The sequence below is a fragment of the Prionailurus bengalensis genome, chromosome D3, assembly GCF_016509475.1.
Source record: "Prionailurus bengalensis isolate Pbe53 chromosome D3, Fcat_Pben_1.1_paternal_pri, whole genome shotgun sequence".
In the NCBI taxonomy this organism is placed as follows: Eukaryota; Metazoa; Chordata; class Mammalia; order Carnivora; family Felidae; genus Prionailurus; species Prionailurus bengalensis.
The window spans coordinates 71,901,071-71,914,241 of NC_057356.1; the positions used below are offsets into that span (position 1 = coordinate 71,901,071).

General features: G+C 38.5%; 1 protein-coding gene across 4 annotated transcripts in view; it reads left to right on the plus strand.

Annotated features, from left to right (window-relative positions):
• The window catches only part of DCC (DCC netrin 1 receptor), a 1,143,392-nt gene that overhangs the window by 397,128 nt on the left and 733,093 nt on the right, over positions 1-13,171 (plus strand). For all 4 annotated transcript variants that reach the window (XM_043558863.1, XM_043558864.1, XM_043558865.1 and 1 more), the window contains exon 2: positions 2,645-2,965. In XM_043558863.1, the coding sequence (XP_043414798.1) occupies positions 2,645-2,965 (321 nt within the window). The remainder of the gene's footprint in view (positions 1-2,644; positions 2,966-13,171) is intronic.

A 13,171-nucleotide genomic window follows, 5' to 3' on the forward strand; every position in this document is an offset into this window, starting at 1 on the left:
CTTGACATTCAAGGACATAGGAACTTCTTTGTGCTTTCCCATCCTTGGTATCTTGAGCTAAGTGGTCATTGGCATGTGTTTCTTTTCTTGTAAAGGAGGATATCATGTACAAGTGGGGGAGACACTTACAGCAAAATCAGTCTATATCTCAGTAAGCGTAGAGCAGGATCCACTTGATGGATGCCTTTAACCCATACTAATTCTAAAAGTATCCAAACTAAATGTTGAACTTAGACATTGTTTGGGTCAGTGCCCTCACTTTACAGATGGAGGACCTGAGGTTCTGAGGACTTGAAAAACTTACTTGAGTCACTGATCTTTAAGTCATAAAGCCAGGACCAAGAGCTAAATATCCAGACTCCCGATTTAATGTAAGAATGAGAAGTAATAATTAAGTTGGCTACACTAAAATGATCCAGGGGTAGGAGGGAGCTTACTGGGCAGTGAGAGGGCCCAGCTGCATCTTTTGAGATTTTTACCAATATCACTTATGGTAGACTTAAATTCTCACTGCTATTTTATAATATATATTAATTTGAGCAACGTTCTGGCTGCTTTCTTTGGGTGAGTGGTCTCATTGGATGAAATGAGTGTATGACAATGAATGATACAGTTCACTGGGCAAAGTTCAACAGAGTTGCAAAAGTAACAGACTTCAAATAGAAGGCTTAGAAAAATTGGGTATGACAGGTAACATTACAGAGAAACAGTGAGAAGCTATCCAGCTTTTATCTTTACTGGAAAGCAGGGTGTATACAAAGTTGAGAAAAATTCTATCCATTGGAGCTAGTCTGGATCAATCCTTTATGAGAATATTGATGATAAGCAATTTAGATGCCTGACTTTTAAATGATAGAAAGCTAGAAAGTTTACACAAAGTAAAAACAAAAAACAAACAAACAAAAGTTTCCACTACGGAAAATTAAGGAAGCTAATGAAATTGGGGTCGTTATCCTAAAACACATGAAAAAACATAATTTAGGGGGTATTTGTAAAGAAATTAAATGCTGCTTCAAAAGAATAAAGGGTTCTTACAAAGAAATGTCCATCTCCTCCCTTTGTTCACACAAAGCAATTCAAGAAAAAAATATGGGATTAAATAGAAGCTAGAAAATTCAGTTATACTTGAAGAATGATTAAATGTTAAAAACAAGATACCAAGAGGCATTATAGAATCCCTACCCCCAGAGATGGTTAAAAATGAAATTAAAAGTAATTTGACTCGAATGCTTTAGGTGCACACCTGTTTGAGAAAAGGTGCACCCGTTGACCTCCTAAAGACCTTGGTATAGTCTGTGACTCAATAGTCAAGCACTCTGCTAAATGCTGTTCTGGTAGCTCTGAATATAACATACTTTAACTAATTATACCGGTTTCACCCCCTCAGGATCCTTAAATGACTTTCTCTTCCTCCTGTTGATTTCTTATGTTCATTTATGTTTATAGAAAAAAGAGAGACCAAATATAATATTCACTTAGATTTCCTGGCTCAGGAGCAACATTTGGATGGAAATGAAGACACTTCAGGGATTTGTGATTTTAGGTAGTAGCATTATTGACTTGCTTCTGCAAGTGGGATTTCTTACCTATTTTAAAATTCACCTGAGCTTTGTTCTAAATAACTCCCCCACACTGTTCAGAGTTGATTTTTGTTGTTGTTGTTGCTGATGATGAAACAACATGTCTGAGTAGATTTTTTTTTTAATTTAATGGATACTATAATCAAAATGCCGAGATAGAATAAGTCTCCCAAATCTTAGGGGCACTGTGACTACTGCCCCACTACTAATTACTGTTACTTTAAAATATCTAGTTTTAGGGGCATCTGGGTGGCTCAGATGGTTAAGCGTCTGACTTCAGCTTAGGTCATGATCTCGTGGTTTGGAGTTCAAGCCCCACATCAGGTTCTGTGCTGACAGTGCAGAGCCTGGAGTCTGCTTTGGATTCTGTATCTCCCTCTCTTTCTGCCCCTCCCCCACTCACCCTCTATGTGTGTGTCTGTCTGTAATTAAAAAAAAACTTTTTAAAAAGTAACTGTTTTCAAAATAAAATATGTAGTTTTATTGGAGTCCCTGGGTGGCTCAGTCTATTAAACATCTGACTTCAACTCAGGTCATGATCTCGTGGTTCATGAGTGCCAGCAAGCCCCACATCAGAAAGATGTGCAGAGCCTTTCTGGGGTTCCCGCTCTCCATCTCTCTCTACCCCTCCCCTGCTCATGCCCGCTCGCTCTCTCTCTCTCTCTCTCTCTCTCTCTCACACACACACACACACACACACACAGACACACAAATAAAAGTTTAAAAAATATATCTAGTTTTATTTGGAAAATATTAGTTTTTTCTCTCTCAATTTTTAAAGATTGACTTATACTATAAGTGATGATGGCCATGCCTATATTTGTATGATTTTTTAAATTTCTCAATTATTACTTTTTAGGTCAATTGTTTCCTTAATTTGGTTAGCCCAATTGGACACTTTTTTTTTTTTTTTGCTTCTTTAACACAATATCATTTATTCTTGGATGCTTTCCAAAGACCCCAGCATTTTTGAAAAAGTTTTATAAAGAAATAGCAGGGGATTGGAGCCTGTGATTTCTTTGAATCAGTGAACATATTTATTTCCCTGTGTTTCCTTGGCGCAGGTTTCCAGATTAAGGCTTTCACATCCCTGCGCTTCCTGTCAGAGCCTTCCGATGCTGTCACGATGCGGGGAGGAAATGTCCTCCTGAACTGCTCTGCTGAGTCTGACCGAGGCGTGCCGGTTATCAAGTGGAAGAAAGATGGCGTCCACCTGGCCTTGGGAATGGACGAAAGGAAGCAGCAACTTCCAAACGGCTCTCTGTTGATACAAAACATACTCCACTCCAGGCACCATAAGCCAGATGAGGGACTTTACCAATGCGAGGCATCTTTGGGAGATTCTGGGTCAATTATTAGCCGGACGGCGAAAGTTGCAGTAGCGGGTAAGTGGATGGAGTCTTCCTTTTTCTCCTTTTCCTTCTCCATCCTTCTTATTCCTTTTTTGAGAATAAGAAAATCATCTCCGCAGAAACAGTATCCATTTTTAAGATAAAGGAGCAACGGAAAAAAAGCTGTCTGTCTACCCCCTCGTAGTTTTCACTGACTTTTCTCCTTAATTGCTTGGAAAACAGTAGTAGGATCTCAAGGGCTAACATAGCATTGTGAGATTTTTACAAAGACTGCCTCAAATTGATCTACTGCTTGCGTCTGGGGGAGGACTTTTCATTGGTAGAAAAATACTAGAAAAACGATTTCCTGATTAATTCCATTTTACAGAATCGCCAATGCTGAAATTTTGCAGAGCTGTTTTTTTCTTTTGCCTTCAGAGTCGTGAATTTTATTTTGCTTATAATGGCCTGATCACAACATACAGCTTTCAAATGAGAAATAAAAGTTTGCCACTGCAGTCGTGCTTCCAAATATGCTTGGTAATATGTTGACTCAATAATTAAGTAATAAGATGAGCAGTTTTTCCTTTCCATCTGAATATTTTCAGGTGGTAGAGACCCTGAAAAAAATAGTATTAGATGCTCTGGCATCCATGGACATTGTTCTCTCTGATCCACTTAATTGAGTTAGAGGGCAGCTAATAATCATTATTAATTTCTGGCCTCTGAAATGTTGGACATGCAAGGGGAAGAATAAAAATTTTACTTGTTTCTCTGATGACTTGGCTACAAATTAGGCTTTGATTTTTTTTTTCTTTTAATTTTTACATGAGGTACAGTACAAGGCACATGGATCCAACATGAAATAAGTTTAGGCTTTCAAATGGGTAAACAGGTTGGAAGGGCTACTTTCAAACTTCATCTTTAGGTCTCAGTATAAAATTAAGCTAGTAGGCCATCATTTAGCCATTTGGTATGGGCTTCTTTTCCCAGGTCCCATTCAGTCTAAATCCAGAATACTGATGAGAATGAAGATTCATTTTCAGCAATAACATTTACTAGGACAGTTGGGCAGGACTTCTACTGAGGCAGTGAGGAAGTTAAAATCTCCAAGAGATGTTCTGGTCAGGTGATGATATAAAAGTTAGATTTTATTGATATGCAATCTGTTTAAATCCAATGCCATGCCACCAAAGAGTATCACAAACCAGATTGTGCCTGAGCAAAGATGTCCTGGTGAGCCCCGGCCTCACCTAGAGATAAAGTGGTCAACCATCCTGCTTTAACCAGGACTGACCTGGTTTTAGCATTCGAAAGTACTGTGTCCTGAGAACCCACCTGCTTTAACACTGACAGAATGAAGCATGGTTTCAGAAAGTCCCCTTAACTCAGGAAACACGTGAGGTGGCATTCCGATCATGCAAACCAAGGCTCTCAACCCTCTGGCTCCTTTGACTGATGGGTGTCTGAAATTTGACTGATGAGCATGAAGTGTAGAGAGGATTGAAAGTCTATGTTAATTATGATTGATCAAAAGGAACAAGTGGAAGAAGTGCTGAGGATTAAGGTAAAAACTGCTTTCCCAGAATGTTCAAACAAAGTGGAGAGGGTATGGTTTGATTTTCTCTAGCTTAAGAATTTCTGGACACTCAGATCCCACCCGTCAATTGCCCACGGTGCTAAGGTAGTTCTGCCAATTTGAATGAGCTAGGCTGGTGTTTCAACACCCTATTCCAGAAGGCAGGTGCATATGTGCTGTTAATGAAAATGGCCTGATTTGTTGTGGTTTCAGCTTTCCTGCGGTCTAGATTCACTTTTACGTGCTGTGTTTCAATGGGGAAATGAAGAATGATTCCTTCCCTATGAGATATTAAAATAAAGTGGCTTCAACTTTGGTATTCTGTAGAAGGTTGAGCTGGCAGATTCAGTCACTGAGTTACAATCTAATATTAGATTGTATCATTTCAAGGCAATAAGGCTGTTCACAGCATTTTAAACACTTACCATGCTGTTGGGCAACACAGCATACATCAATGTTATGTCTGTCGAGGTTAAGATTGCCAAACCACTGGAATGCACGAGGGTCATATATCTTCCTTGTAATAAAGACCATGGGCCTGATTTAATCTCATTTTTAAAGCATTAGCAGTCAATAAACCAGTCACCACTAAAAGGTAAGAGTCAGCTTTGCTTCAGTTAAAAAAAAAAAAAAAGGAAAAAGAAAGAAAGGAACAAAAAACCTGTTTTGCACTCTCAGGTGTGGTGTAGAGTCCATTTAAAATAATACTGTCCCTCTTCCATTTTTGCTTTCTCAAAGTACCTTTTGGTAAAAAGAAATGTGGCAAATGAAATCTGTCTTTAACCAATCAGCACATTTTATGCAATGGTCTTGCCACATACCATTCATCCTATTTTCTAGGAACTTCTCACATACTCTTCAACCTCTTAAACCTAAGTGCACACTTAGCTGAAGAGGGGAGGGAAGTTGGAAAGATAAACCAAGGGCTACTGTCCCATCCAACATTTTATTAGAAGTCTCAGTGTATTGGGTTCCTGGATGGCTCAGTTGGTTAAGCATCTGACTTTGGCTCAGGTCATGATCTCGTGATTTGTGAGTTCAAGCCCCACGACCAGCTCTGTGCTGACAGCTCAGAGCCTGGAACTTGCTTCAGATTCTGGGTCTCCCTCTCTCTCCCCCTCCCCCACTCATGCTCTGTCTCTCTCCCTCACTCTCTCAAAAATAAATGAACATTAAAACACTTTTTTAAAAATCTCTGTGTAACAAGCTACTGACCATTGGCATATCCTGTAATTGTGAGTTCTATCAGGAAGGGCTGTTGCTCTATTTGAAAGTAACTTGGCCAGTCCTGGTGAAACTTAGGAATTTTGTTTATACTCAGTTAGCTCTAGTCTAAAATGGTGCAGTACTTCTCTGTCATGGATACTCCTGTTCAGACTTCTAGATTGAGACTTTTTTTTTTAAGTTTATTTAGGAGAGAGAGAGAGAGAGAGAATGTGGGAGGGGCAGAGAGAAAGGAAGAGAGAGAGAATCCCAGGCTCTGGCAGTGCAGAGCTTGACATGAGGCTGGAACCTACAAAACATGAGATCATGACCTGAGCTGAAGTCGAATGCTTAAAAGACTTAGCCACCCAGGAGCCCTTAGATTGAGACTTGTAAAGAGAGAAGCAGAGCCCAACTTCATCTGCAGAGCTTCGCTTACCACTCTATACCTGTCACAGTGTCAGGCATGTTTAGTAATTATTGATTAAGCCTTTGTTTTGCCAGTGAGGACAGGGAGCTTTATGCCATATAGAGAGAGGTTTCCATTGTCAGGGAGCAAGAATTCCTGTCTTCTTCACAGGTCCATCCAGCTGGCTGAAGAATCATATTAACGTAAGATGGATTACTAGGAGAAAATAGAATTTAATTGAATGCATACAGGGAATCCACACAGACATGGAGATTCCAAAGACAGACAAAATGAGTCATATATGTCATTCTGAACTAAAGAGAAGGGGGTAGGGGTGTGGGATTTCAGAGGAAAAGAATGCACTTCACAGGGCAATAAGAACAGATGTTTGGTAACTAGAGGTTTGGCCTCCCATACGAATTGCAAAATTTTTCAGATAAAATTTGTTTCTGCTAATAATCCTTGTTCTGGGAAGGACTTCCCATTTAGATTCTTCTATACAGTTAAGGGAGGGTCAGAAGTTTCTCTTGAGCCATAATTGTCCATCATGTAGCAGCCTGCCCTTGGACCCTACATCATCATTGTCACCTTTGTTTTCCTTCTCCTCCTCCACTTTTTTTTTTTTTTCTTGATGAGATTAAATTTACCTCCTTGATGGACAGAATGGGATAATCTGATTTATACCTTACTTGTCTATAAATTCCTAAACTATTGAGGACTATGGAATTAGAAGGTAGACTGTACTGGAATACCATATGCTGCTTTGAAAATAAAAGGCACATGCCAATTCCTCATTCCTTCTGAAACCCATAACATCAATATGAGCTTGCATTAGGCCAAGCACATCTTCCCTACTCCAGATATTGCCAGCTATCCGAGATTCTGGATTGTCTTCTGTAAAATCAACATAATAACAACCTACCTCCTAAGGCTGTGGTGGCTTTTCAATAACATTTAGCATGTAAAGGCCTAGTGCAGAGTAGATTCTTGTGTAAAGATGGATATTATTATGTTATTACAATTATTATTATTAGGAAATGACAACTTTGAGTTTTCTCCTGTGATGATATAAAACATTTTTTTGGAGAGGTTTGGGGGAGGAAGAAATATAGGCTACAAATCCTGAGCTATAAATATTGTCATCTTGGATCAGATATCTGCTTTTGCAATCTACAAGCACAAATTGGCAAGCCTGAATTGAGTTTTCAAAAAAAGTTGAATCTATGCAGTTTGTTGGCAAGCTGTGCCAAAATCTGTTTGACTACAAGATTCATTTTTCACAACTTGATCTAGTATTCTGTCAATGAAGCCAATATAATTTGTGCTGGTCAGACCAGGAGTTCTAGATCATGCAACTGCTGTTACCATTATAGAAAAAAGATGGTGGCCAATCTATTCCACGGAGCCTCTATCATGTCCTTCCAACTGAAAAAAGATCACTAAAGCTGAGTTCATAGGAGTTAGTTGGCCTAGACTGAGAGTTTAACATAACCCTCTCCCCTCTGGGGGGGTGGGGATAGGGGGGTGCAGGGTTCAGCCATTGTCGGGTGAAGTCTATGCCAATGTGTAAGAAAACATTATCACTGCAGAGCTTCTCTGAATAATCTTGAAAGTACCGTCTTGTTTTTCCCTGACACCACCACCACACCTCGGAACCCCAAACACCCCCCCAACCACAAAGCCCCTTGCCCACCCACTTCTGTTGCAGGGCTAGGAGGATCACAGTTGGAACCTACATGTCACCTCTGCTTGTAAACACTCTTGGGGATGCAGTGGGATCAGCCCCTTCTCCTCAGCTGAAGGGACACTAACAGCAAGATACATTATAGAGCATTTGCATCCAGGTAGATTCTTCCTTTGTTAATTTTTAAGTACTTACATCTTGACTATTAAAACCACTGACCTATTTTTTATAATACTTTGCTCTTTGCACACGTATTCATAGGTATAATGCCCATTACCTCATAAAGCTCAAAAAGGCTCTGAGATAACAGATATGCAAACTGATACAAAACAAAATGGGTTTAAAAAAAAAAAAAGGTAGGGGCGCCTGGGTGGCGCAGTCGGTTAAGCGTCCGACTTCAGCCAGGTCACAATCTCGCGGTCCGTGAGTTCGAGCCCCGCGTCGGGCTCTGGGCTGATGGCTCAGAGCCTGGAGCCTGTTTCCGTTTCTGTGTCTCCCTCTCTCTCTGCCCCTCGCCCGTTCATGCTCTGCCTCTCTCTGTCCCAAAAATAAATAAACGTTGAAAAAAAAATTAAAAAAAAAAAAAAAAAAAAAAAAGGTAGTGACTTTCTACAGTCAGAGTCTGGAAACCAGATTCTCTAGTGCATACCTAGTCCCTTATCACTTTGCTTCTCAATCTAAGGACTAGATGTAAGGAAGCTGTGACTAGTTACCCACCTAGTCATTTATTGTTAACCAATAAAACTCTCCAAAATATAAACTGAGGGAAAGTAGTAGTCATTGTCGTAATAATAATAACATAATAATAATAGGTTTTATTTATCCATTTAATCTCTTAAAAATATCAACTCCCTGTGGGAAAACACTGTGATTTGGATGTTTTCTTCTAAAATGAGAGATTTTTCTACCATAGCTATACATTAAATGATGACACATGATAAATCTCTCCTGAGATAGAACATGTAACTTTAAAAATAAGCTTGTATATATTCTTTCTAGGGGCAAGATTTTTGTTATCTTTTCATCTTTGTAAGCGGTTTTATAATTCAGGCTCAGTTTGCTTTTTTTTTTTTTCCCATTTCTTGAAAATCAAGGAAATAAAAGGGCAACTAAATTGCCTGTACTTGAATTGTTATTTCATTCAGGAGCATATATATTTTTTTTCTTCCCTATTACAATAGATGTTTCAAGATGCAAATTGTCACACACTGCTTTTAAATAACACAGGCATTATAATTAAAATTCCCCTGTGTTTAAAAAAAAATAATTAGTTACTTGAGGAGTTGTTGCGGTGAATTCCCTTCCAGAATGCCTCCCATTTAAATGAGTTATGAAATAATTAGTGAACACATATTATGGTGAGAGAAGCTAGAATGGTCTCAGCAGAATGGAGCATTTTGTGAAATGATAATCTGACCTTTACGTTTTTACTTAAAAGGCAACAGAAAAAGGAGCTTGTCTTAAGAGAAGGGAGAATAAACTATATTGCCTCAGGTCACTCAAATGTTATATAAAGGAACCAGCAAGAAAAATGCTCATATTCCTTTTCTCTGCAGGAACAAATATAAGAATCTTGCCTGGAAGGTCAAGTTCATCTGGTCAGGCAGTTTGGGAAATGTATCCCAAGGCCCTTGAATACTCTCAAAATTCTATTTTGGGAAGGTTCAGTAACAGAGCAAAGAGTTTTTTGTTTTGTTTTGTTTATTTGTTTTTTTGTTTTAACCAATAGGAATAGTGTTTATTTTAAAACAATAAGTAGGAAAGTAAACTGTTCAGACTCCATAATTTCTTTATGGTCTTAATGGTCTCTATATATGGCTAAATGTTTTTATTGTTTTATGGTTAAAACAGGAGAGAGAGAAAAAATATATATCTAAGGAAGAAATGTGGTGTTGTAAGTAATCGTTGTATGTGTGCTAATCTTATAATTTTCTTTTAATTTTATTGCTAAATAAAACTGGGATAATCACCAATGTTGCCCCAATGCCTCCTTACCCGCACACTCCCACACCCTCAACTCAAATAATTGCATGTTAAAGAATAGGTTTTTAGTTACCTCCTTACTAAGTCAATTAACTCTGCAATAAAATTAAAATAGAAATACATTCCTGAAAAACATGCACAGTGGAAAGACATCTTCTACATTATAAAAATTACAACAGAGAACTTGACAGGGCTTTTTATAATAGAAACATCAACAAAATAAATTTTAAAAATCGTCCTTTCATTTCCTTTCTTATGAATTCTAATTCATATGACAATGGAAAGAGCTAATTATTCATTTTAAAAATCATTATCTTAAGAGCACTTTAAAAAAAATCAGACCTTAAGCTACCTACAGTGTGATATTTGCTGGTACTATAATAAAAATGAAGGAGTGATATTTAAAATAACTCAGTGATAGTAAGGGAAAACACTCTTGCATTCTAAAAGACCCATTTGGAATACAAAAGATTGATTTTTTTTTTTTTGACAAATGTCAGGCTAACAAAGACTTAAATCAGAGTAAGTAGATAGCTCAGGTGGCATCCTTGTAAATTTCTGATGAAATTATAACCGGTAATAAATTTAATAAAGCATTTTTACTTTTATAAACCTATCGCTGGTACTGGCTTTTGTTCCTATTATATTTTTTTATGTCCATGGTAAAATTTATTATTTAAATGTAATTTATATAAAGACCTTTGAATTGAGATGTTTCTATTAGATACAAAGTTTTTCTACAAGGTAAGGAAACATTTAAACTTAGGGGATGTTCTGGAAACTATGATAGCTAAAAGAAATCATGGAAAATCTCAGTGTATATAGTCACTAAATCATTTTAAACTTTTCCTGTTAGGATGTAAAGTACCGTTAGTGAAAGCACTTACTTATCTCCCTTGTGAAATTACTGTTTTTTAATAGTCTAATTTTACACTTATAATCTATATATATTCTGTAATACACATTCTAACACATTGGTGATTTCTCCCATAATTGTTGAAAAGCCTATTTATCTGGTAGCTGTAAGAAATAGAATAAATCAGAAAAGTTGATTCCTAGGTAGTAGGAAGCCACTGGAATACATGAAGGAACTACACATTCTTGATGCAGCAAATAACTTGTTTTGGACCTTGAATCCTGAGTTTAGCATAAAACAACAATGGGGCACCTGGGTGGCTCAGTCTGTTAAGCGTCCAACTTCGTTCAGGTCATGGTCTCGAGGTCCCTGAGTTCAAGCCCCGCGTCAGGCTCTGTGCTGAGCTCAGATCCTGGAGCCTGTTTCAGATTCTGTGTCTCCCTCTCTCCGTAACCCTGCCCCGTTCATGCTCTGTATCTCTCTGTCTCAAAAATAAATAAACGTTAAAAAAATTAAAACAGCAACAATAAAACAACGACAGATATTTTTGATAGCAAATAAATAACAGGGTAAGTCCCAAATCTGTCTTCACATTTCACAGTACACTGCAAATACACACACACACACACACACACACGCACACACACGCACACAATAAGTAATATAATATAGGATTAATATATTTAAAACTGCCGCTCCCAGTGCTACAGTGGTAAGTTCTTTCTTTAGAGGCTTTCTATTAAAAGACAAAAGCTATTGCCTTATCCCCAGATTTCAGTGTTTTCCACGGGAAGGCAAGTTGGAAACCCTCTGAAAGCATTTGAGAAGCTGCCTTTTTGTCCACACAATTCATTATAAGTTCTTAACGAGAGCTTGTCTCTAAATTCCACTCAGGTATGGATGTACCTGCTTTAACTGGACCATATAGAGCTGTGGGGGCTGTGATATCATGATTGATAATGAGAAATATATATATGTGGCCTTCATCCAGTTTCTGGCACTAACCTCCTAAAACCCTGGGAATGTCCTTACTCCTGAGACCTATTAATGTCTTTTGCTATGTTAATGAGGTTGACAATAGGACCCCACTCAAGGATGGGACCTGGTTAGCACCTGGTTAGCAGGAGAAAGAACCCTGTGATTAGAGGCTTGGAACTTTCAGTCCCACCCCCTAAACCTTCTAGGAGAGAAGAGGGGCTGGAGGTCAAATCAGTAGCTAATGGTCAGTGATTTAATCAATCATGCCTATATATTGAATCCTCCATAAAAATGCAAAGGAGAAGGTTCTCAGAATTTCCCATTTGGTGAACATGCAGAGTTGCTGAGAAAATGACACCTGGGAAGGGCACGGAAGCTCCCAGCCATTTCCCCACACCTTGTCCTCGTAGCTCTTCTTTCTGTCTGCCCCTGAATTATATCCATTAATGATAAGCCCGTGATCTAGTAAGTAAAATATTTCTCTGAGTTCTGTGAGCTGTCTAGTAAATTGATCTAACCTGAAGAGGAGGTGGTTGGAACCTGCAAACTATAGCCTGTAGGTCAGAAGCACAGGTAATAACTGAAGTGGAGAGTGGGGGGGGCAGTAGAAATGAACCCTTAACCTGTGAATCAGATTTGTCTCCTGGTAGATAGACATCAGAACTGAGTTGAATTGCAAGAACACCCAGCTGTTTTCCAGAGAATTGTTGGTACCATAGGAAAACCTCCTCTACACTTTGAAATAGGGTTCAAGAACCCAAAATAAGGACTTTAATTTCTTTATGGCAGTGAAACCCCCAGGGAGTATGACTCATTCAGATTCTAGTGAGCAGAGGTCAAAAATTGCTGTAAATAGTTTGATAAATATCAGTGCTGGTGAGGGATATGAGTGTGAGAGAGAGAATCTGTATTGTATTGTCTACATGTTTTCCATTATGCTCTTTAATTTTTTTTTAATGTTTATTTTTGAGAGAGAAAGAGACAGAGCATGCACAGGGGAGGGGCAAAGAGAAAGGGAGACACAGAATCCAAAGCAGGCTCCAGGCTCTGAGCTGTCAGCACAGAGCTCGATGTAGGCTCAAACTTGCAAACCCTGAGATCATGACCTGAGCCGAAGTTGGACGCTCAACCGGCTGAGCCACAGAGGCACCCCTCCATTATGATTTTTAAACAGTTAGGTTTAATCTATATTCTATATATAGATTCTATATTCTATCTATATATTCTATCTATATATAGAGATTTATATTCTATCTATATTCTAACCTAGGTCATCCAGATTTATTTATTTATCTATTTATTTATTTATTTATAATTTTTTTAATGTTTATATATTTTTGAAGGACAGGGACAGAGCGTGAGTGGGGAGTGGGGGAGGGGCAGAGAGAGACAGAGACAGAATCTGAAGCAGGCTCCAGGCTTTGAGCTGTCAGCACAGAGACTGATGTGGGGCTTGAACCCATGAACCACGGAATCATGACCTGAGCTGGAGTGGGAAGCTTAACCAGCTGAGCCACCCAGGCACCTCCATCCAGAGCTATTTAGACATAAATAGAGACCATAGAGAC